Source organism: Bactrocera oleae, chromosome 3, assembly GCF_042242935.1.
Source record: "Bactrocera oleae isolate idBacOlea1 chromosome 3, idBacOlea1, whole genome shotgun sequence".
NCBI lineage: Eukaryota > Metazoa > Arthropoda > Insecta > Diptera > Tephritidae > Bactrocera > Bactrocera oleae.
This window is the reverse complement of record NC_091537.1, coordinates 70,511,284-70,531,228: the sequence shown is the minus strand read 5'-3', so window position 1 is coordinate 70,531,228 and position 19,945 is coordinate 70,511,284. Positions and strand designations below refer to the sequence as shown.

At 35.7% G+C, this 19,945-nt stretch overlaps 5 protein-coding genes across 5 annotated transcripts in view; 3 read left to right on the top strand and 2 right to left on the bottom strand.

Annotated features, from left to right (window-relative positions):
* The first annotated feature begins 172 nt into the window (after positions 1-172).
* On the top strand, positions 173-1,209 carry LOC106616525 (translocon-associated protein subunit gamma). Its single transcript, XM_014233214.3, has 2 exons — positions 173-432; positions 539-1,209. Exons 1-2 carry the CDS (start codon positions 285-287, stop codon positions 961-963), a joined length of 573 nt encoding a protein of 190 aa, XP_014088689.1. The 5' UTR covers positions 173-284; the 3' UTR covers positions 964-1,209.
* On the bottom strand, positions 1,186-2,638 carry LOC106616514 (uncharacterized). The gene is made up of 4 exons (XM_014233202.3): positions 2,480-2,638; positions 2,256-2,399; positions 1,875-2,003; positions 1,186-1,787 (listed from the first exon to the last, which is right to left on the bottom strand). Exons 1-4 carry the CDS (start codon positions 2,614-2,616, stop codon positions 1,310-1,312), a joined length of 888 nt encoding a protein of 295 aa, XP_014088677.2. The 5' UTR covers positions 2,617-2,638; the 3' UTR covers positions 1,186-1,309.
* Positions 2,639-6,842: 4,204 nt separating this feature from the next.
* On the top strand, positions 6,843-11,355 carry LOC106616735 (uncharacterized). Its single transcript, XM_014233583.3, has 4 exons — positions 6,843-7,562; positions 9,087-9,248; positions 9,381-9,678; positions 9,740-11,355. Exons 1-4 carry the CDS (start codon positions 7,074-7,076, stop codon positions 9,955-9,957), a joined length of 1,167 nt encoding a protein of 388 aa, XP_014089058.2. The 5' UTR covers positions 6,843-7,073; the 3' UTR covers positions 9,958-11,355.
* A 347-nt stretch (positions 11,356-11,702) lies between these two features.
* On the bottom strand, positions 11,703-14,448 carry ath (ATP-dependent RNA helicase DHX33). The gene is made up of 4 exons (XM_014235343.3): positions 13,284-14,448; positions 13,145-13,220; positions 12,301-13,086; positions 11,703-12,240 (listed from the first exon to the last, which is right to left on the bottom strand). The coding sequence occupies exons 1-4, from the start codon at positions 14,225-14,227 to the stop codon at positions 11,839-11,841; spliced, it is 2,208 nt and encodes a 735-aa protein (XP_014090818.2). The 5' UTR covers positions 14,228-14,448; the 3' UTR covers positions 11,703-11,838.
* A 3,536-nt stretch (positions 14,449-17,984) lies between these two features.
* The window catches only part of mthl15 (methuselah-like 15), a 22,996-nt gene continuing 21,035 nt past the window's right edge, over positions 17,985-19,945 (top strand). Inside the window, exon 1 of the mRNA XM_014233786.3 lies at positions 17,985-19,555. Coding sequence (XP_014089261.2) covers positions 18,559-19,555 — 997 coding nt within the window. The 5' untranslated portion in view covers positions 17,985-18,558. The remainder of the gene's footprint in view (positions 19,556-19,945) is intronic.

Genomic DNA, 19,945 nt, shown 5'->3' with positions numbered 1-19,945 from the left:
TGCTCTCTACTTATATTCGCTTGCATATATAATCCAATGAAATATTTCAATCTTAGCACTGTTGCTACACTGTGCTTGAACTATCACTCATAGATGTCGCGCTACAAACGAAGTGTCAACATTTCGTTGACAGTTTAACACGTCACGGAGTTTATTCGTGCCGCCGCCACTTCGTTCATTTCATTGCTTTCACTTCTTCCAATTGGCTATAGTTGGTTATTTGCTTCGAGAGTTTTGTGTACGTGTTTTTAATTTAATAACAACCGCGTTGTCAATAAAATACAATGGGATCCGGAAAGCAACAAAAAGTGCAATCTTCTGGCTTCACCAAGGAAGAGGAACTGCTATTGCAGGATTTCAGCCGTAATGTGAGCACCAAATCATCTGCGCTCTTCTACAGCAATGCTTTCATCGTATCGGCGATACCAATTTGTGAGTAGGGTGACACGTAGCCGGTTGCCAGCGAAGGCAACTAGATTTTAAAATCCACTTATCTAAAATGTATTATAATATAATAAATTATGTACATATAATTTAGGGCTCTTTTGGCGTGTGCATAATATGGATCTGCTGTCAAGTGCAGTTTTCTTCGTGCTATTGACTGGCGCTAGCACCTATCTTATGGCTATGGCATATCGCAACATTAAATTCCAGATTAAACACAAAATCGCTGTACGCCGCGAAGATGCCGTAACACGCGAGATTAACCGTCAAATTGGTGATGACAAGAAAGTCACACGTAAAGAGAAGGATGAGCGCATTTTGTGGAAAAAGAATGAAGTTGCAGATTATGAAGCTACCACTTTTTCTATCTTCTACAACAATGCACTTTTCTTGGCCATTATCATCTTCATTAGCTTTTTCCTATTAAAAAATTCATCTCCTCTGGTAAATTATATATTCTCCATTGGTTTAGCCAGCGGTGCTTTGGCGTTATTTTCTACCAGCACTCAAACAAATTAATACGCCACTATTGGATCCCAGTTATGTTATTAACGCGGTATACAAAGATGAGATTTACCATTTCATTATTTTTTTAACAAACATAAATACTTTGTAACAAAATAACACAAATGTGTGAACGAGAGCAACTGGAAGTATTTTCACTTTCAACTTAAGCCAGAAATATTAAGCATGAAAAAATTTCATAATAATTAAGAAAACAAAAAACGAATAAAATACGTGTTTAGTATAAATTCCCTTATAAAATTGTTTGTTTTACTTTTATCAATATGGTTATGCCTACAATAAGAATATGCATTGGCTGCTAAATTCAAAATAACGTGAACCAATAATAATATATTGATTATTAATCTCCAATGAAAAATAATTTTAACTGTCTTGAAATACTATCCGCTGCATACATTTTTAAACATTTCTGCCATGGGTGTTGTGCATTGTTTGCTTGTGCATTTTCATCCCTTGCTATCCCAATACTTCTTGAATATTTTTCCATATCATCAGGCCAAATTTCGTTCTGTTCATCTGACACCTCTTCTATTGGTAATGACGTTGTAATATTTTCTCCGGCTATATCGTATATTGGTATGCTCTGTAGATAAGTAACAGCGAAATCGATAATCTCACCCAGTAGTATGAATGGGTATTCATAAAAGCTACGATCTGGGTAAGCAGTTGTAATGTATTTTCCAAAACATTTGCCAAGCAACACTTCCGGTATATAGTGGTTGTATAAGCGAAATAACTCCGCAAGACTATTACGGAGCACAGAAAACCAATGTTTAGCAAATCGAATGACATCCTGTAGCAGTTGGGCGACGGTTTTTCTGTGATTATGTTGAAGAAAATGTATACATTTCAAAATAGATGTTTTTTTGTATAAATGTATGGGTAGTGATGTGTTATTTACTTACAAATGATGGAGTTGTTGCTCATGATCACCAGATAAACGACGTTGGAAAGAAACTGAGATTTCCTTAATGCCTACAAGCATATGACGTAGCCCAAGCAGTAGAGTGAGACGTGTGTTCTCCACAAATGTGCTGCGTTAAGAAATTATTTAAAATTAGTTATATATGTATGTATGTAATTGTATATTGATGCACGGAAGTGCATGTGTTATTAATTCCTATATTAAACACCAAAAAATATATTTTAGTTTTTATATTGTATTTAATTCATTTCATAATTCTTAAGCTGATTTTCGTTCAATTTAAACGTAAAAGTGTATAATTTTCATGCATAATATTTTACCACGGTTTTATAAATTCAAATTCATATTTTTTCCTACTCACGCATTATTTGTATTCGCCGTCAAGGATCTACTGCCCTCCTTATTTATAACGGGTAAAAATTGCACCAATGAATCGGCTATGATTTCTATATGTTGAAAAAACCACTGTGCATCATTACGTAGTGCTTTATAATCCTCAGTTATGCTGCAACGTTCAAAATTAGGTACATAAATATGTATATTAAAACTCACAGCACAAAAAATCAAAAAAAAATATTTATTTACCTCAAACTGGCATTTTGCTTTGGATTTGCCACATTTGGTGCAGTTGAAGTTATTTTAAATTCAACTAATGATATTATAAAAAATAAAAACAAACGTTTATACACCGCCATAGTATTTTCGACGATCTTGTTTGGCATGCAATTCAAAATTGAAATGAGTATTTAAATTTGCGTTTAAAATTGGTGTACCTGGGTAGAGTAATAGTAATGCAAAACGAAAAATGTCCTTTACCTGTCTACGACATACATACAGACATACCTGTGCATATAATGGTCGTTAGAGGTGCTGAATGCAGATTAATGCTGAGTAGAAACATATGTATGTATATACGTATGCATGCACATATGGTAGATAGTTTAGTTAGTACGTACTACATTTTTCTAGACTAAAACAAGACGCCAGACACAAATTAATGATAATATGGGAAAGGATTGATATTCGTGCAAAATGATAATTACCGAAAATATATTCACCAATTTTTATATACATGAACGTACATACATATGTACATATGTATATATTTTATATGTCACTGTTATTCATTTAATACATTTTAAATGTCTTTAATTTTTCAAAAATTCGCAACAAGGTCAAATATTACACTGGTGAACAAAATTAATTTTTTTTTTAATTTAATAAACTTTCTTACTGAATTGACGTCGCTGATTTCAAATCTACCCACAGTTTCTTTCTAGCAGCTTTAGTTCAGGTACTCAGGCTCTTCATGCAAAGAGATGATTAGTGTCATGCGGGAACTCTTTGCATGCAGAATATAATGTTTAATATATTAGGGTCTATTTTGAATGAGTAGGAGGTTATTCTGCTATATTATCTAGAACGAAGTTGCCCGAGGTGCACTCTTAGCGACTTGAGAATACGGTTCCGCGTTCTTAGGTTATGATTGCGATCGTGTGTGGAGTAAGGAAGTACAAGCTCTCAAACGTACACCACAATTTAGGGGTTGTTTGCTATCGGAATTTTAGCGTCTTCGACAAAAATGTTGAGATCTAGCCTGCATTTCTTCGTCCAGTTGGTAAACATAGTCGCAGTGGTTTTAGCAGAAGAAAATTTTAGGCTGTGAAAAAGCGAGAAAGGTCGAGGAATTAAGGAACTCTGGGGAAGAAGGAAGACTCGGGCTCCTTGTTTAATTCGTCTTAGCTTAGAGTATTGATTTCGAAATAGTAAGGATGATTAACGAAACTCAGATAATTCATGATCTTTCTTTTTAGACCTGGAGAATTGTTCGTTGTCTTCTAGTAGCATTGTGTGATTGACAGTTCAAAAGCATTTGACAAGTTTACCGCTACTAGGATAATCCTGTTGTTGTTGTTATAGCGGCAGAAAACATTCCTGAAGTAATTTCGAGGAATAGTGCCGTATTACAGTCCTTGACCGATTACTTAGACTCCACTGTTGTGGGAACGATAGTATAGGCCTCTTACAGGGTGGTTTTTAAATAAGGTCATGACTAATCTGGGTGTTGGTAATTAGCTTGGTCAGTCAGAAACAAGTTGATGATCTTAGTTTAAATTTTACTCCCATCAAGTCTGAGCGCTCGAGCGCTTGAGCAGGGTCTTACTGATGACACCTTACTTTCTATCGTAATATCTAGTGTTCTTCGTATTTAAATGTTGAAAAGCCTCGGTTGAGCGTTTACTTTGTCACCTGACCACCATTTACAAAAGGGGTAGCGTGTCTCATCAAAACCCGACATCCGATCATATTTAAACTCAATAAAATAATTTTCGCCAGTCGCTATTAAAGGAAACGAATCACGGTATACGACATCCGAACGGTTTTTAATTTAAGTGAACAATTTTCATTCCCAAATATTTTCGCCAGTCGCTATTAAAGGAAACGAATCACGGTATACGACATCCGAACGGTTTTTAATTTAAGTGAACAATTTTCATTCCCAAATATTTCCTTAATTTATCTTGCGATACTGATGCCATAGAGCGATAAGTCTAATTACTCATCAGACCGCCCTCGTGCATTCAGCTTCTAATAACGTAATGCTGACATCCATTCATCTCAATGTTCTACAAATAGACACATGGTTTTATTCACAAAGAGTTCATCAACATCCGAGTAACTGTTTGAAACTTCAAATATTAAGGTCAAGTTGGGTCCTCACTTCCAGCCGCAGTTTTACAGTTACCACAAACTCATTGTTGGTTCATATTAATACAAACATTTTTATATGGTATTAGAGTAGTTTGTATAGAACATACCACAACTTCCGGAATTTATGGCACTGATTTTTTAAATACTTTGGATTCGTTAAGCAAACATTGTTTTATTGCAGGTGTTTACCAAAGTAATCTGTGCAAAACGAGAGAAACCGCTTTAACTATAAAAAAAAAGTACGGTGACGCGTATTAACTTGAGAGCTTTGGATGAACTTCCTTTGTGTTGAGTTGAGCGCATTTCTTTTTGTTTTTTCTTTTCACTAGTGGACCTAGTAACCTTACGACTCAGCAGATAACGTCAAACCTCCCACAGAACCCATTCACGTAAATCGTGGAAAATGTTTGATCATAAAACTTCAAAAGTAAAAGCTTTCGTAGAGCGCAAGAAAGTTTGCCAGGGATTGATAGAAAGTATATTTTAACCAAGCCAAAGAAACTTAGCTGATCATGGAATTTATTATTAAGGATCTGTAGATCTTTCATACGGTAGGTATGAAAATAAAGAAATGTATCGTAATGTCATCTGGAACAAGAAATGAAATAATAATATTCGGTATACGGAAATTAGAAACAAACATAAACCGAGAACAATGTGGCAACACCCGAAACGGTATATAGAAATCCACATATATCATTTTCCATTCACAATTCGACCGTACTATTTCAAAAAGAATATTTAATTTTTTATGCAAGTTATCTCTTACACAGACAAAGGGGCGCAATGTACCCACAATATTCGTTTCTAGGAAGCCTCTAAGGACCCATCTGGCCAAGAACTATCATTTCGGTACTTTATTATTTTGGTATTACAAGAACAAAAACATTCGGGTTGTCGATGATCTCTATAACTATCCGGCTCGATTTATGCTTTTACAAAAAAACGGTAGATTACGGAACTTATTTGTGACAGTAAAAAAATCATAAGCAATTCTTTAAAGCATAAAGGAATTCAAAGAGAGTGTACAAAAAATCTTGAGCTAAGCATTTAACAACACATGAAGTTCACCAGGGTTATCTTTCCGAGCTTAGAGGGAAATGCAAAACCTGCTAATGTACTTTCGGTGTGGAGAACACCGACACCATTCACCAACAACCTCTTGGAGTAGTTACAGCGTATTCAAAGCATAACTACAACAACGGGCATGACTATTCGTCGCAGAAGCTCGGCCCGTTAGAAAGAAAAAATACAAGTGGTAAGTTCGAAGCACACTGAGTCATAATTTCCTAGTGTGATGTGGGCAGAGTAGGTAAATATGTTTGACAAAAAGATTTAGTTAGAATTACTAAAAAATATTCATTAAACACACATACATATATACATACATATGAAAAATAGAAGATTTTGTGAATTTCTGAGAAATTCATACTCTTATTGGATGTTTGTTATTTGTCTGGGATATGAAGACATACATACAGTATAGTATGCGTTGTGAACCTGGAAAATATTTGCGGACAAAATATTTTGGTGGCAAAGGCATCGAAGAGGGAATGCTTATCTTTTATTCAATTCAAATATTTGCCTTAATCTTTAGCAAAATGCCATATGTGTATATACATACATAGTATACTTATATGTACATATAGACAGGTATATGGGACACCCAGGCGTATACTTGTTGCTTATGTGAGTGATCGGTGAGTTATTATGTATTCCATACATATATTTACGCGCCTCAATTAAATTTATCCGTTAATATTTAGTTAACTACTTAAACTTTACTTTTTGCTCCCACAGTGGTTGAAACAAAAACAAAAATGTATTTAAGAAATATTTCGCAGAATTTTCTCAGACCAATTGTGGATCTACGGCTTAAATTATCACTCAATTTGGTGGCAAATTAAAGCGAAATTTAATGCACTTATAATATATACATTTAAGCTTTTATACAAACTTATATATATATACATATATGTAGATATATGGCGGTTTTGACTGTGTGCTTGAGCAGATATGTAGTTTGGATGTAAATATTAACATTTTATATATCAATTTGCGTTGAGATAAGAAAGAACTTCAAAAAAGGTGAGCTGCTCCGCAACCTAACGGTTACTTCATAGCCGCCCGCCATATGAACAAACAAATGCTCGACAAATTATAGGGGGGCTTTTATTAAATTGACTGGCCATCCGGCGGTGAGCGTGTATACCTATATTATGCCATGTGATCGTAGGCATTAAGGCAATCAGCAATTAAACGTTGAAACGACAAGATCGGCGAGCGTCAAAGCATACACAAGTGCAGAAATTAGTAAAAACTTTACAAAAATAAGTCATATTCAAAATTTATAAAAATTAAAATACCAAAAAGTTTAAATTATTACAAAAACTTACAACGAATATTGATATCCTGCAAGTGTAGTGCTAAAATATCAACAAAAGAGAATCAAAAAAATATTTAAAAAATGTTGAAACCAGCACAAAAAACACAAGTGCAATTAATTATCCTGCAATTTATCCTACTTTGCTTTAATGACGCATACAGTGCCTCACAGCCACCGTATCAAGTGTCACTTTATGTGTCGCTGCATCCACGTGCGCCACCCATACACTATTGTAACGGTGTTATTGTGCAGAGTAGCTTGATATTAACCACCGCCAGCTGTGTCTACTATCAGTCGTCGGTGGTTGAGGAAAGTGGCGCGCCGGTGCGTATACCGTCGGCGAAGATCAGTGTGGTACCAGGTGTTTCGGGCACCTACAACGTTTTGAATACTTTTAATGTGTTAGAGATTAATATTGCGCCAGGTTTTAGTTACAAGACATTAGCAAATAATTTGGCACTACTCCGTTTGGATACGACACTGCCGCTTGGTCAACGCAATGACATACAATGGATCATTATGGATGATTACGTGTATGAGGAGAAGGCATTATATATGGCAGGATTTCCGGTAAGTATTCTTGAGTTAACATGTTATACTTATAAGATGTGCAGCTAAATAAAGCATACATATATCTTGGAGGGTAGATATGTATATATTACAATATGGTAGTTGTTCCATTAATGTCGCAAAAACATGTATCTAAAGATTACCATTAGATAAATTTTCGGCTATGCTGTGTATAAAGATATCTTCATGAAACTTGGCATAGAATATTATATCATTAATAATCTCCGAATAAAGTTTTCAGATCGGATTACCATATAAAAATTTATATATATATCTTCACGAAATTTGGCATTTAATATTATATAAGGCAATAATGCAATATGCGGTGAAATTGTTCAAATCTGTTTACTATGGCATATAGCTGCCATACAAACTAATCGATCAAAATGAAGTTCTTGTATGGAAACATTTTTTGTTCGACCCGATATCTTCATGAAATTTGGCACAGAATATTATTCAAGGTAATGCTATATCTCCGAATATAACTGCCATACAAATTGGTCGAACAAAATCAAGATAAAGATCTTTTTATACCCTTTTTTGCCATTAAAAAAGCACCTGTGAGGGGTATTATAGCTTCGGTGCAACTGAAGTTAACGTTTTTTCTTGTTTTTTCCTGACACCAACAAAGAATTTCGCAGAAAGATGATCAATTGTCAAACTGTTGATATACCATATGTACATAAATGTCTTTGTTCTGCATTGCACTAGGTTAAGTAAACAAAATGAACTCAAATAAAACTTTCATTTAAGTTAACTTGTCTTTGAAAATATTTATAAAATGTAAGCGTTTTCCGTTTGCCACTTTGCTTTTAAAGTGCTATTTATTCCATACTAACGGTCAATGGCCGAAGGTTCTTGTTGACGAAGTAATAACTGACGTTTAATAATAAATACACAAACACATGTACATATGCATGCAAACCTCAAAATATCGCTGTAAGAATGATGGCATATGAGATTACACTGATTGAACGCAATATATTAAATTTTTCTGTCAACTTTTGCAAAACAAGAGAAGTAAACGAAGAGCCAGTCAACATTTCTTATTCAAATATAATAAATAGCGTTTACTTAATTTGAAAACGTGGCTAAAGGTCCTTTAAAGGGCATAACCTAAATATTATTACACTATTTTTTTTTTTTCAATGTCATCTACGGGAATATTATATAAACTATTTGCATTAGAATTATGATATGAACGAACTTGTAGAAAACAGGCTAAGCAGTATGTATTCGTAAATATTTATTTACTTTATTCATTGTTTATCAAATAACAACAACTCAGGCTGTTTTACAACGCCAACGAACATTACAAATACTTCTGAAAACGTGCCATTCAATATGCCCGTGCTGGCTATCTTCATAGTACAAGTATACAAAGTAAATGATATAAGCAAACTTAAATTACAAGTCATACTCATAAAACCATGCCTTAAAAACATGCAGGTGCAATTTTAAACACAATTTAATTAGTATTATGAGTTGTAAGTGAATTGCATTATTATTTTTCGCATTTTGCAGTCATTAAATGTGGACCAAAACGTCATGCTGTTAGAGAATGTACAAATATTACCCAATGAACAATGCGCACAGGTCGCAACGAGTGCGCCGGTAATAAGCGACGAAAGCATTTGTGCGCGTTATCCCTACACGTATCCTTATGCGGTCGGACCGGATTGTGAGGTACACATTTACATATTTATTACTGCTTGTTGTTTAAAATCAAATTTTTTATATTTATATACATATATATTTGCACCACCGAATGCAGCCTAACCTCACATACATATGTACATGTTTTATAATCATTTTCAGTTCCCAAGCGATTTCCCTTCATTTAATACCGATTATGGCACAGGTCTGATAGTGCGTAGTACATTGGTAGCCCTGTTTTCGCATACAATTGCAACATCAGCCAACCAAAATGCCAACAATTGTCGGGAGCCACAGCAGTTTATTGCGATTTTCGCCGATGTGGGGCCACATGTAGATTGGATTTATGGCATTATCGCGAGTGAGGAAATGTTAGCTTTGCATCAAAATGACTTTATGTACTCAGCACCTTATCAGCAAGATGTTAGTAGCGCTATTATGTACTCATCGTATGCGTCAGGTAAATAAATTAGCTCTTGAATATGAATTTATCTATAATTTTAATTGTTTGTAACAAATAGAGTTAATGCCGTCATTAATTGAAACAACAATAACAACGACAACAACAAAAACCACAACAACAACGGCAGCAACAGTGATGACAACCACCAATGAAGTAGCGACGAACCCCAGCAGCACGGAAGTGAGTTCAACGCAGCCGCCATATATAAGTGCTGCAGACAAAGTTGTTGGTATGAAGTCCGCATTGTTGTTGTACGTCATATCTTACATATTTTAGACTTACTTCAAAAAGTAAGCATATGAAAATGTATGTGTGTATACAGTTGTATGCTTATTTAGTGCAAGGAACTTTTCGAATGTGCCTACTTATATACGTGATATATATACTTTATATTATATCATTTTTATATTTTATGCATAATTTAGTTAGAACTAAGATTTAGAGAATTCAAAAAGACTGCGAATTGATATGTATGGTATGTATGCATTAGGATGTACGTTATTTTCCAAGTTGAACCTTGTTTTGCAAACGCCACCTGAAGCTTCAGGTTTTGCCTAAGAAAAAAGTATCCGACGTACAGAAGCTTATTATTTTCAATTTAAATCGTGTCTAATCATTTTACTTTTCCTACACATACATACATTCAAGTGATTTATACATTTTGTGTTGCTCATACGACATGGTGTACTATATGAATACAGTACATTTAATGCATAATTTTAACTACGTATAACTTTTAAAGGAATGTTTTTTTAAAAAAAAAAGTCATTCAGACCATTTTTGTAGATCGTAAAATTTTCTATTAGAATATCAAATTTTCAAAGTTGTAGATTTATTTGCTGTGGAAAATTTTATTGCAAAAGACATAAATTGTATAGAAATAGGCTTAAATTGAAAATAAAGGTCAAAACGTGAAACTTCAGAGTGCGTTTGTGAAAAAATCATCAACTTTGTCAATAACAAGCACCCTAATATGCACGTACGTAAAAATTTAATTAGTAAAACGTTCACTCTACTCTCATTAAATTACTATTTTATTATTTACTTGTATATTATGCTTACATTTTGACAATGAAATATGTAAACAGCTGATTTTTAACCACCTTCATTTACAGTTAATTCTAATAACATTTTTAATAATTGTCAGCTTAATCTATCAAAACTCTGTACATTTTTATTACATAAACTGTGAAAAATTTACTGAAGTAAATATAAATATTTAAAAAACTAAAAAGAAATATTTTAAAATAAAAAAAGAAATATTAAAAATATTATAAAAAAACTAAAAAAAAAATTAAAAAAAAAAAAATTAAAAATAAAAAAAAATTAAAAATAAAAAAAATTAAAAAAAAAGTTATAAATAAAAAAAATTAAAAATAAAAAAAATTAAAAATAAAAAAAAGTTAAAAATAAATTTTTTTAAAAAATAAGAAGTAAGAAAAAATTAAAAGAAATAGAAAAAAAGTATGTGTGTGGAGTGCAGCTGCTTTCAAAATATACATATGTGTGCAGCATGTTGCCATATTATGTAGACACACAATCGCTTTTACATAAGTTTATTTTAAAAATAAGAAATTATGCGTATATTTACATGATGCCTATAATATAATTACTGCAACGCGCGGTATTATTGGCCAAAACGTTTTGAGTAAATAAAAAAAAATATTAAAATCATTGTTTTGTGTTAGCTGCTGTGCTTTTCAGTTAAAAAAAGAATAAGGGTTAATTAAAAAAAAATCTCGCCTTTAAAGAAACTCACTTCAAGACACACGTTTGCGTTCATATTTGTATGCTTGTATGTATGTATTTAGTTGCATTATTCTTGTTTGTATTAAAGACAGCATTCAATACAAATAAAATTGCATTTTGAACTGAAGCAAATAATTTAAATAATAATAAATGCATTAACGGTATTTAAATGGGTAAAACTGGAACTTCTTAAAACTTTAGTTGGCATACATATGCATATATGCAAATGAACGACGAATACTACTTAGTCATTTAAAATTAATTATATTACATTTCACTAATAGCAACATCCAAAACGTATTTATTTTTTTTACAAATGGTTCCTTTCTTTAGTTATGCGCAGAAAATACCTTACTATTACTGTATAAAATAGTGTAAAATAACTTTTAGGCAGCTATGCAATCAATGTTATTTCAATGAGTTTTTAATTCTATTTAAATGCGCATAATTTGGCAGCACATCAGCTATCCAGTCGGGATTGATTTCAGAGACTTGACGTAGAAAATTGCGTTCAGTCAGCATAATTTCTGTAAATATTACATATTCCGGTCGATATTTGCCATGGAAGACACTAGACGGGTGTATTCTCGCACGCTGACGTCCAGCTATCGTAACGTAGGTGTTGTCGCGCTGCAGTTCAGCAATATTATCGAACAGACCAATTAGTAGGCACTTACGCACTTGATCCTGATTATTACCACAACTGTTTAAAGGCAAATCGAGTCGCTCAACAATTTCTTGTAGTTGTTTACGCACCTCACGCGCATAGGAAAGATTTCTTGTGTTAAGAAAGTTGTCATGGCACCAGAGCTATGCAAAAAAAATTTATGAGATATATTTTTGGTTTTGTTTTAATGTTTAGTATACTACCTTAACTTTCTCGGTCTTCAAAAACGCACTAAAGACATTGAGCAGCGTTAAATGATCACCATATTTGGATGTGAATTTCGCATGCGCGAGAGCGGCAAGCTCGCGTTTTTCATTGCTAGAGACAAACACATTCTCTCCCGACAACACAGCGACTAAACTAAGCATTTCTTCCATGCAACCAAATGCTGACGCGGATAGCAATAGCTTGCTGTAACGTGGATCTAGTGGGAATTGTGACATTTGCTGACCCAAGGTTGTCAGTTCAGGTTTGATTTTATAATTTCTTGCAGCACCAAGCGCTTCCAACTTACGATAGGCATCGTCTACCGCTTCGGGCGTTGGTCGATCTAGAAAATCAAATGTACGACAATCGATGCCCAATGCTAGCAACTGCAGTACAGTAGAGCAAATATTGCTGCGCAATATTTCAGGCTTTGGCATATTTTCGAAGGCTTCCATTTCTGCTTGCGTATACGTACGATAACAAGTGCCTGGTGCATCACGGCCGGCGCGGCCGCAGCGTTGCCATGCCTGCGCTTGTGAAACACGCACAATACGAAGAGCATCCAAACCGCTGCTGGGATTATAGACTCGTCGTTTAACAAAGCCGCAATCGATAACACATCTTATGCCAGGTATTGTGACGGAAGTTTCAGCTATGTTGGTGGCTAACACGATTTTACGTGAATTCGCGTGTGCGGGTAGAAAACATTCCAATTGTTTGTTTTGTGGCAATTGCGCATAGAGTGGAAACACACGCACTGGACTTAGTTCGGCATCATGTGTCTGTAAATAATTTATTTCAAATTACAAGTCGTGTTTTATGTATGAGCACATGACATACCTTAGCAATCTGACGTATTTGATGCGCCATAACTTCAATTTCTTCTTGTCCAGTTAGAAAAATTAACACATCATGGCTATAATATTATGAAGAAATTATAATACATATTTAGAACAAAAAAATATTAATTTTGCATTACTTGACAGGTTCTGCACGATGGAACTGAAAAAGCGTCACTAGCGCAGCATTAAGGTAATCTGGTTGAGTTTCTTTAGCATGCATAACTTTTATCGGATAGGTTTTACCCTCGAGGTACATTCCGCGCACACTAAAATACTTTCCAAAATGATCGATATCCATGGTAGCTGATGTAACGATTATTTTAAGTGGCGTTAAACCCCGTTGTTTACGCTGTTTTTGCGCCTCTTTGACAATACCGAAAAGCACATCAGTGTTTATTGTACGTTCGTGGGCTTCATCTAATATCAAAACAGTGTACTGACGCAACAGCCGATCAACAATAGCTTCACGCAGTAAGCAACCATCTGTTAGGAATCTTATACGTGTCTGTGGTGACGTGCAATCCTCGAAACGCACCGTGTAACCCACAGTTTCGCCAAGACGACAGCCTTGTTCTTGCGCAACACGACGCGCTACAGTTATTGCCGCCACACGACGTGGTTGTGTTATGCCAATCATACCTTTTTGCGCAAAGCCACTTTCGTACAGGAACTGTGGTATTTGTGTTGTTTTACCAGAACCGGTCTCACCCATCAGCAACATAGTTTCGGAACGTCGCGCTTCTATTATAAGTCGCTGACGTACTTTATATACAGGTAACGCCTGTCGTTGTAGTTCCAACTGTTGTTTCGATGGTACACCTTTGCCATTAAGATGTTGTATGCCACCATTCGGTGTAGGCGTGCTGACGTTTGATTTTCCATTTGAGGTAGTTGTTGCACTTCCGTTATTCAATTTAGGTGCTTTGATTATAACATTTTCAATGCCATTCACCGGACTTTGCAATTTTCGTTTAATTGGAAAACTAGATATGCTAACACTTGTTTTCGCACTGGCGCCATGCGGTGATTTTACCGGAGTTTTGCTTGTCAACAAATATTTGGACTCCATTCCCGTTGACATGAGCCTTGTCTGGAGCTAGTAAAATGTGAAATTTCGGCAATTTATATCACACTTAATGAGTGCGTAGTCAAATTTTTTGAAATTCACTAAATTTACGGGAAATTCATTATGCAAAAAATATTGGAGAATTTATCGCAACTTTTTTTATTAAAAATAAAAATAATATTGGAGCTTTCCCCCTTCACGCTGAGCGCACGTTGACAACGTTTGACAGTTTGCTCGCTGACATCCCAGTTTTTAACGCCATGTGAGTTCTCTGTTATTCAGCGCATAACACGTAGTTGCCATATTGATTGACGGTTGTTAAAATAAGTTAAGACTTTAATACCTAGCAGTGCTAGATCCATATCTGTAATTTAATGCCCAAACATACTTTTTACATATTTTGAACACTTTCATAACTTTGAAACAATTGTGAAAGTGGTTAAAATCTTAATAATCACAAACTGTCGTACTTTTTATCTCATAACTGCATATATATTTCTTAATAGAGAAAGTATTTCCAATATTGATTATAGATTTTTGCTATACAATCTTAGTTCTCAATTAACTGATCTTTAAATCTGTATCTTCATAGAATTTGAAAGAAATGATTTGATGCCTTAGGGTTCACGGACGTAACCTGCTTAGTAATGGTATTTAACCCATATACCCCATATTTTATTATAATGGGTGTCTCTGCATGAGTCCTGCCACTTTTTTAATTAGTCTCGATTCAACAAATTAATTATATAGAAAACGTAGTTTGAAATGAGGGCTAAATAATCCGGTCTATTTAAGTGTTTTAGTCATCAGAAGTATTTGTTGGACTACATTAGAACTTTACTGGTGTTGTCTCGCAGGACTGCTTCCCGAATTCTGTGTCATTATTTTAAGTTAAGCGTTCGTTTAAGTCTTCTGGGAGAAATACCAGAAAAAGACAATATAACAAGTAACACAACATTAGCGATTCACAAAAGTCATCTTAGCAAAATATAAAATATTTTACCTCTTCCTAAATTGTAACGGCTGAAAATAAGTTTTGTTCCCGTTTTTCTCGCAACTTATTGCTACAGAGTATAATAGTTTTGTTCACCTAACGGTTGTTTGTATCACCTAAAACTAATCGAGTTAGATATAGGGTTATATATATATAAATGATCATAATGAAGAGACGAGTTGAAATCCGGGTGACTGTCTGTCCGCCCACTCCCCATATAACGGTACTGTTAAAAACTACTAAAAGCACGATATATCAAGTACTAAATACGATAGAGACATTAAATTTTATCTCTGCGATGGTATATGATGATTTTATAGGAACCACGTTAAAAATTAGATAGTGGGCGTGGCACCGCCCACTTTTAGGTGAAAACCCATATCTTGGGGTCTGCTTAACCGATTTCAACCAAATTCGGTATATAATATTCTTCTCATATTTCTATGTTATAGTTCGAAAATTGGCGAAATCGGACTACAACCACGCCTATTCCACATATAACATCATTTTAATTTCCATCTGATTTTTTCACTTTCCAGTATGCAAATCAAGCACAATGATTATATCGGCGTAAAACTTTGCGTAAATAATACGTTTAATTATCTTAATTAAATTAAACTAAAACTGATCAAGCCCTTAGGTACTGAATATGTGGAGCCCAGTGCCTATGGTTGACTTTTTACCGAAAATATCGGTCAACTAGAACAAGGCGGCAATATCCATCCGAACTTAACCCTTCCTTACTTGTTTCACTTGGAATTGACGAGCAGATAAGGAAATGGACGTAAATATGATACCAAACCCAGGTGATAAGGACAAATAACCTTAGTTCATGTTTCTAAGCTAACGTCAGTTGTATTCAACATTAATTACCGCAGCCCGACATATATATGTATGTATCAAGCCACTATCATAAATTTTCACACACTATAATTAGCAAAGTTTTTAATGTCATGGTCTCATGATCCTTCTCAAGAATTTCCGTTCGTTACAATAAGGGATTTTATTGATCACTCTTTACAGTTTAAAGGTATGTTGTACGTGCCGTGTAGTCAAGGCTACCTGGCTGTCGTAAGTTCCATCAAGAATGGCTAGATTATTAGTTAGATTTGCGAAATCAGGTAGTATCCGGCGGTTGCCAACAGCCACAATAGTATGCAGAAACTTATGAAACTATACTAACCAGCCATATCTGGTTCCTCAAGCGTCCTTCTGGCTGTTGAAGCGATAAACGATTAAAAATAAATAACTAAGATATAAATTCGATCACAAAAAGATACAAGGTTCAGTTAACAAAAACTAGAAAAAATCAAACTATGTTTAAGAAGAATACACTATAATAAGCTATAAATCACATAGAAAATGTTTAAAATAGTTTGAAGAGAGGTTTCACTCTCTTTTAGATCAACTGCACACATTTCGAAAACTACTTTAGTCATTTGTATCTATGTGAAGTGCGACATTAATCAGAGCCACCTCTCGGATACCGGTTAAGTTAGGTTAGTTTATGAGGTCCACCCTGACAAAGATCTCATTTGGATAGCTTAGAACGCCGGTTCGTTGTATTTCCTAAAACTCCTACATAATACATCATCAAAAAAGCGCTTTGAGCCTATCCTTTGAAAAAATAACAATGACCAGTAAGAACTGGTACGATTGCGGAAAGATAAACTTAGCTAAATGCAAGTAATTCAGAAGATCTTCTGTGTTTTACTCTACGCCAGAAGAATCTTGCAGTCTCACAGAAGCTGGACATCGATCAGCGCTTCCTAAGCACACGCGAGGCTCATTGGTCCAGTGCTAGAACACAAGATACTAATGGAGATCCAACTCGGTCCGATTCCAATTTAAACTCGTCGGCTTTGTAGTTGCCAGCAATTCCGCTATGCTTAGGCACTCAAACGACTCTGATGATGAACTAGCTTGATGTTATTTCTAGTGAGGACAGATAATCCTTGACTAGCTTTAAGCCCATAGAGCGTGCTTAGCGTTGGTATTGCCGCTCTCCTGTCGGACTGAATACTCACTTCCCTGAAAAAGGATATATATGAAGTTTGTGCCACATCTGGCGCAGTTGTCTCGATCATTATCTTCGACAGATTCAAAATATACTACAATATACTGGTTTCCATCACTTTTCTATAAAAAATTGTTCCGGCACATCGAAAAATTGGCACCCTTCTGGTTCCTCTAATGTGATGAAGCGTCTAATGGTCCGTACAGCCTGTCCTAATTTTATTCTACTTTTTTACAAAAAAAAAGTTTGAATTTGAAATTTTACACGAACGCTTCACAGCGCCCGAAAATCATTTTTGGGGTTGCATTTAGTTAAAAAACTTTTAAAGAGTATCTTTGAGTTTTCCTAATGTGTTCCCTAAACGGAACACATCACTACATGTTAACAGAGGTAGCGAACTATGTGTGGACGCATATTTTCATGAATGGCTTTCTTCGAAGGAAATTTAATATTGCTATAGTAAATACCTTTGCGTTAGTATGTGCTGTTAGAAGCGGCAGTGTATCGAATATAACGTAATCCACAGTGTCAATTCGCACTAGGGGTTGACAGTTGGGGTCACGCCGTGTGCTCAATAGTTAAATGGACTCTTTGCACCTCAAGTGGTTGCTCAAATACTAAACGCCGCGTATTTACTGCCTGCCACGCTCCCAACCACTCAGCAATATTCTGCGCTGGCCATACAACAGTCAACGGTTGCGTCATTACTATAAGGAAAATTAGCCTGTACAAATGCGCAGACAATGAACCAGTCAGTTAATTGAGAGTCGCGAACGTGTAAAGACGCAAAAATCCGGATCTTCGTTAAATGGCAATACGAATACCAGCGGAACGAAACGTCTTCGAGCTCTTCCGGTCGTTTTGAATGGACGTGATTGTGTGTAATAATAACAGTAAAAAAAATTGGGAATGTGTTTGTCCATATTGCTGTTGCTGTTAATGTAGTTTTCGGTGTTTATTCTGTGGCGGCATGCGAAAAGAGTCAGGTGAAAGAAAAAAGCAATTGCATATTTGTTTACATTTGAAATTTTCAAAACTATTGATTAGATAAACGATCGTTGGCTGCCGACAGCACAGTTGTGTTAAGTTATTGTGAAATATCAGTTGTTGACGACGGTGGTGTGTGATATCTTAAAACAAGGCACTGATCCGCAGACGATCCATTATAATTAATTGGTTTTATCTGCCTTTTTCTTTACATAATTTAAGTGTGTGTTAACGAGTGCTTTTGAAATTTCGCTCTCACTGAAAAAATGTCTAAAGTGTAAACTACTGGATAAGTAACTAAAAAGTCTTTAATAACTGAGACCGTTTAACGCACACGATCGCTCTTCAATGTCTTTGATTGTGTTCTACTTGCTAATCGCGGCTGGCAGACATATCGCGAGCGTGCAGGGAGAGAATGAGACGCGCCAAACGGCGGTGCGGCGCTTGGTCAGCGCGCCAATATGTTGTCCCTTAGACTGGTCGCTAGTGAAGATCAATATGGGTTTCTTTCGACCTGAGATCTTCGAATGCCGCAATCTCGAGGAAGGAGACGCTGACAATAGCAACGCTGTCGCGGACGTTAAGGAAGGCGAAACCAGTGTTGACATCTTCAAACGCACCGCGCCGGTCTACGGGTACCGCATACAAGCGCCGATGTTAGATTCGGATCAGGGCGGCAATTATAGCGGTCAGCTGCCGCAATGTAATCGGCAAACGTTCATCTTTCTTGCGGGCGACCGTGAGGTGGAGTTGCCGTCAAGCGCGTGTCTCACTAGTGTCGATCAACGTTTGGCGGCCGTTTATTGTCCGCCAACGCGCGGTGAAGCGCTGCAAACTCTAAGTGTGGTGCACAAGTGCTGTCCGCTGTATTATGTTTACAATGCGGTTCAACAGAAATGTGTTCGGATTGTGGGCGCACCCAATTTTCAGCGCTATGGCATATTGTTGCAACAGTGGGCGATCTTCGTAGAAGACGTGTTGGCGTGTCCGCAAGACATGGCTCTGGTGGAGTATCAGTTGAGTGGCAAGGAAGTAAAATTTATCGACGGCAAAATGGCGATCGCTATACGCGGCGAGTGGAAAAAGTTCAAACAGTTCGAATACTGCATGGAGGCGATTGAGGGTGCGTCCGTTTGGAGTGATTTTGCTGAGCAACGGTATATTGTGCGTACGTGTCAGCCGCGCCGCGTCTGTCTGGGTGTAGCGTGCATACGACGCTGTTGCGCTGATGGGGAATTCTTTACGAAAGGCAATAGAACCTCCTATTGCAAACGCGACGAGTCGGATGTTAGTTTTCATAGTTTCGAGAGCCTCCAAATTACTGGCAACTTCACGAAACCCGCAGGTAAATTGTTCAAGTGAAATTACTTAACACGCGTAAGAGTGAAATCAGTGCATGGTGACTCATAATGAAATTGTGCGAGCGATAAACTAATGTAACTGTATATGTTTGTATATTGTATCATATAAGCGATCGTTTTATTAATAACAAGCGATTGACAATAACATTTTTTATGTCTTTACGAATTATTTCTTATTGCTATCAGCTCAAAATAGATTTCAATTTTTAATGGGCGAACAAAATGAAAACTTACACATTTCAAAACTTGTCACCTTTTTAATTTTTGAAAAGAATTTTATGAAGGTACCATCAGATTAGATTTGACCAAGACTGGTCCATTTAAAGTGCGCGCGCAAACCAAAGAGATTGGTACATACTTTATTTATGTTCGTG

What these genes read in the sequence shown, in the direction of transcription:
- LOC106616525 (XM_014233214.3), top strand. Translation starts at nt 285, where the DNA reads ATGGGATCCGGAAAGCAACAAAAAGTGCAATCTTCTGGCTTCACCAAG. An exon ending in CGTATCGGCGATACCAATTT is followed by an intron (nt 433 to 538) that starts GTGAGTAGGGTG and finishes CATATAATTTAG; the next exon opens with GGCTCTTTTGGCGTGTGCAT.
- LOC106616514 (XM_014233202.3), bottom strand. Translation starts at nt 2,616, where the DNA reads ATGCCAAACAAGATCGTCGAAAATACTATGGCGGTGTATAAACGTTTG. An exon ending in ACGGCGAATACAAATAATGC is followed by an intron (nt 2,004 to 2,255) that starts GTGAGTAGGAAA and finishes TTCTTAACGCAG; the next exon opens with CACATTTGTGGAGAACACAC. An exon ending in GAGCAACAACTCCATCATTT is followed by an intron (nt 1,788 to 1,874) that starts GTAAGTAAATAA and finishes ACATAATCACAG; the next exon opens with AAAAACCGTCGCCCAACTGC.
- LOC106616735 (XM_014233583.3), top strand. Translation starts at nt 7,074, where the DNA reads ATGTTGAAACCAGCACAAAAAACACAAGTGCAATTAATTATCCTGCAA. An exon ending in TATATATGGCAGGATTTCCG is followed by an intron (nt 7,563 to 9,086) that starts GTAAGTATTCTT and finishes CGCATTTTGCAG; the next exon opens with TCATTAAATGTGGACCAAAA. An exon ending in CGGTCGGACCGGATTGTGAG is followed by an intron (nt 9,249 to 9,380) that starts GTACACATTTAC and finishes AATCATTTTCAG; the next exon opens with TTCCCAAGCGATTTCCCTTC.
- ath (XM_014235343.3), bottom strand. Translation starts at nt 14,227, where the DNA reads ATGTCAACGGGAATGGAGTCCAAATATTTGTTGACAAGCAAAACTCCG. An exon ending in AAATACGTCAGATTGCTAAG is followed by an intron (nt 13,087 to 13,144) that starts GTATGTCATGTG and finishes AATTATTTACAG; the next exon opens with ACACATGATGCCGAACTAAG. An exon ending in TGAAGACCGAGAAAGTTAAG is followed by an intron (nt 12,241 to 12,300) that starts GTAGTATACTAA and finishes TTTTTTGCATAG; the next exon opens with CTCTGGTGCCATGACAACTT.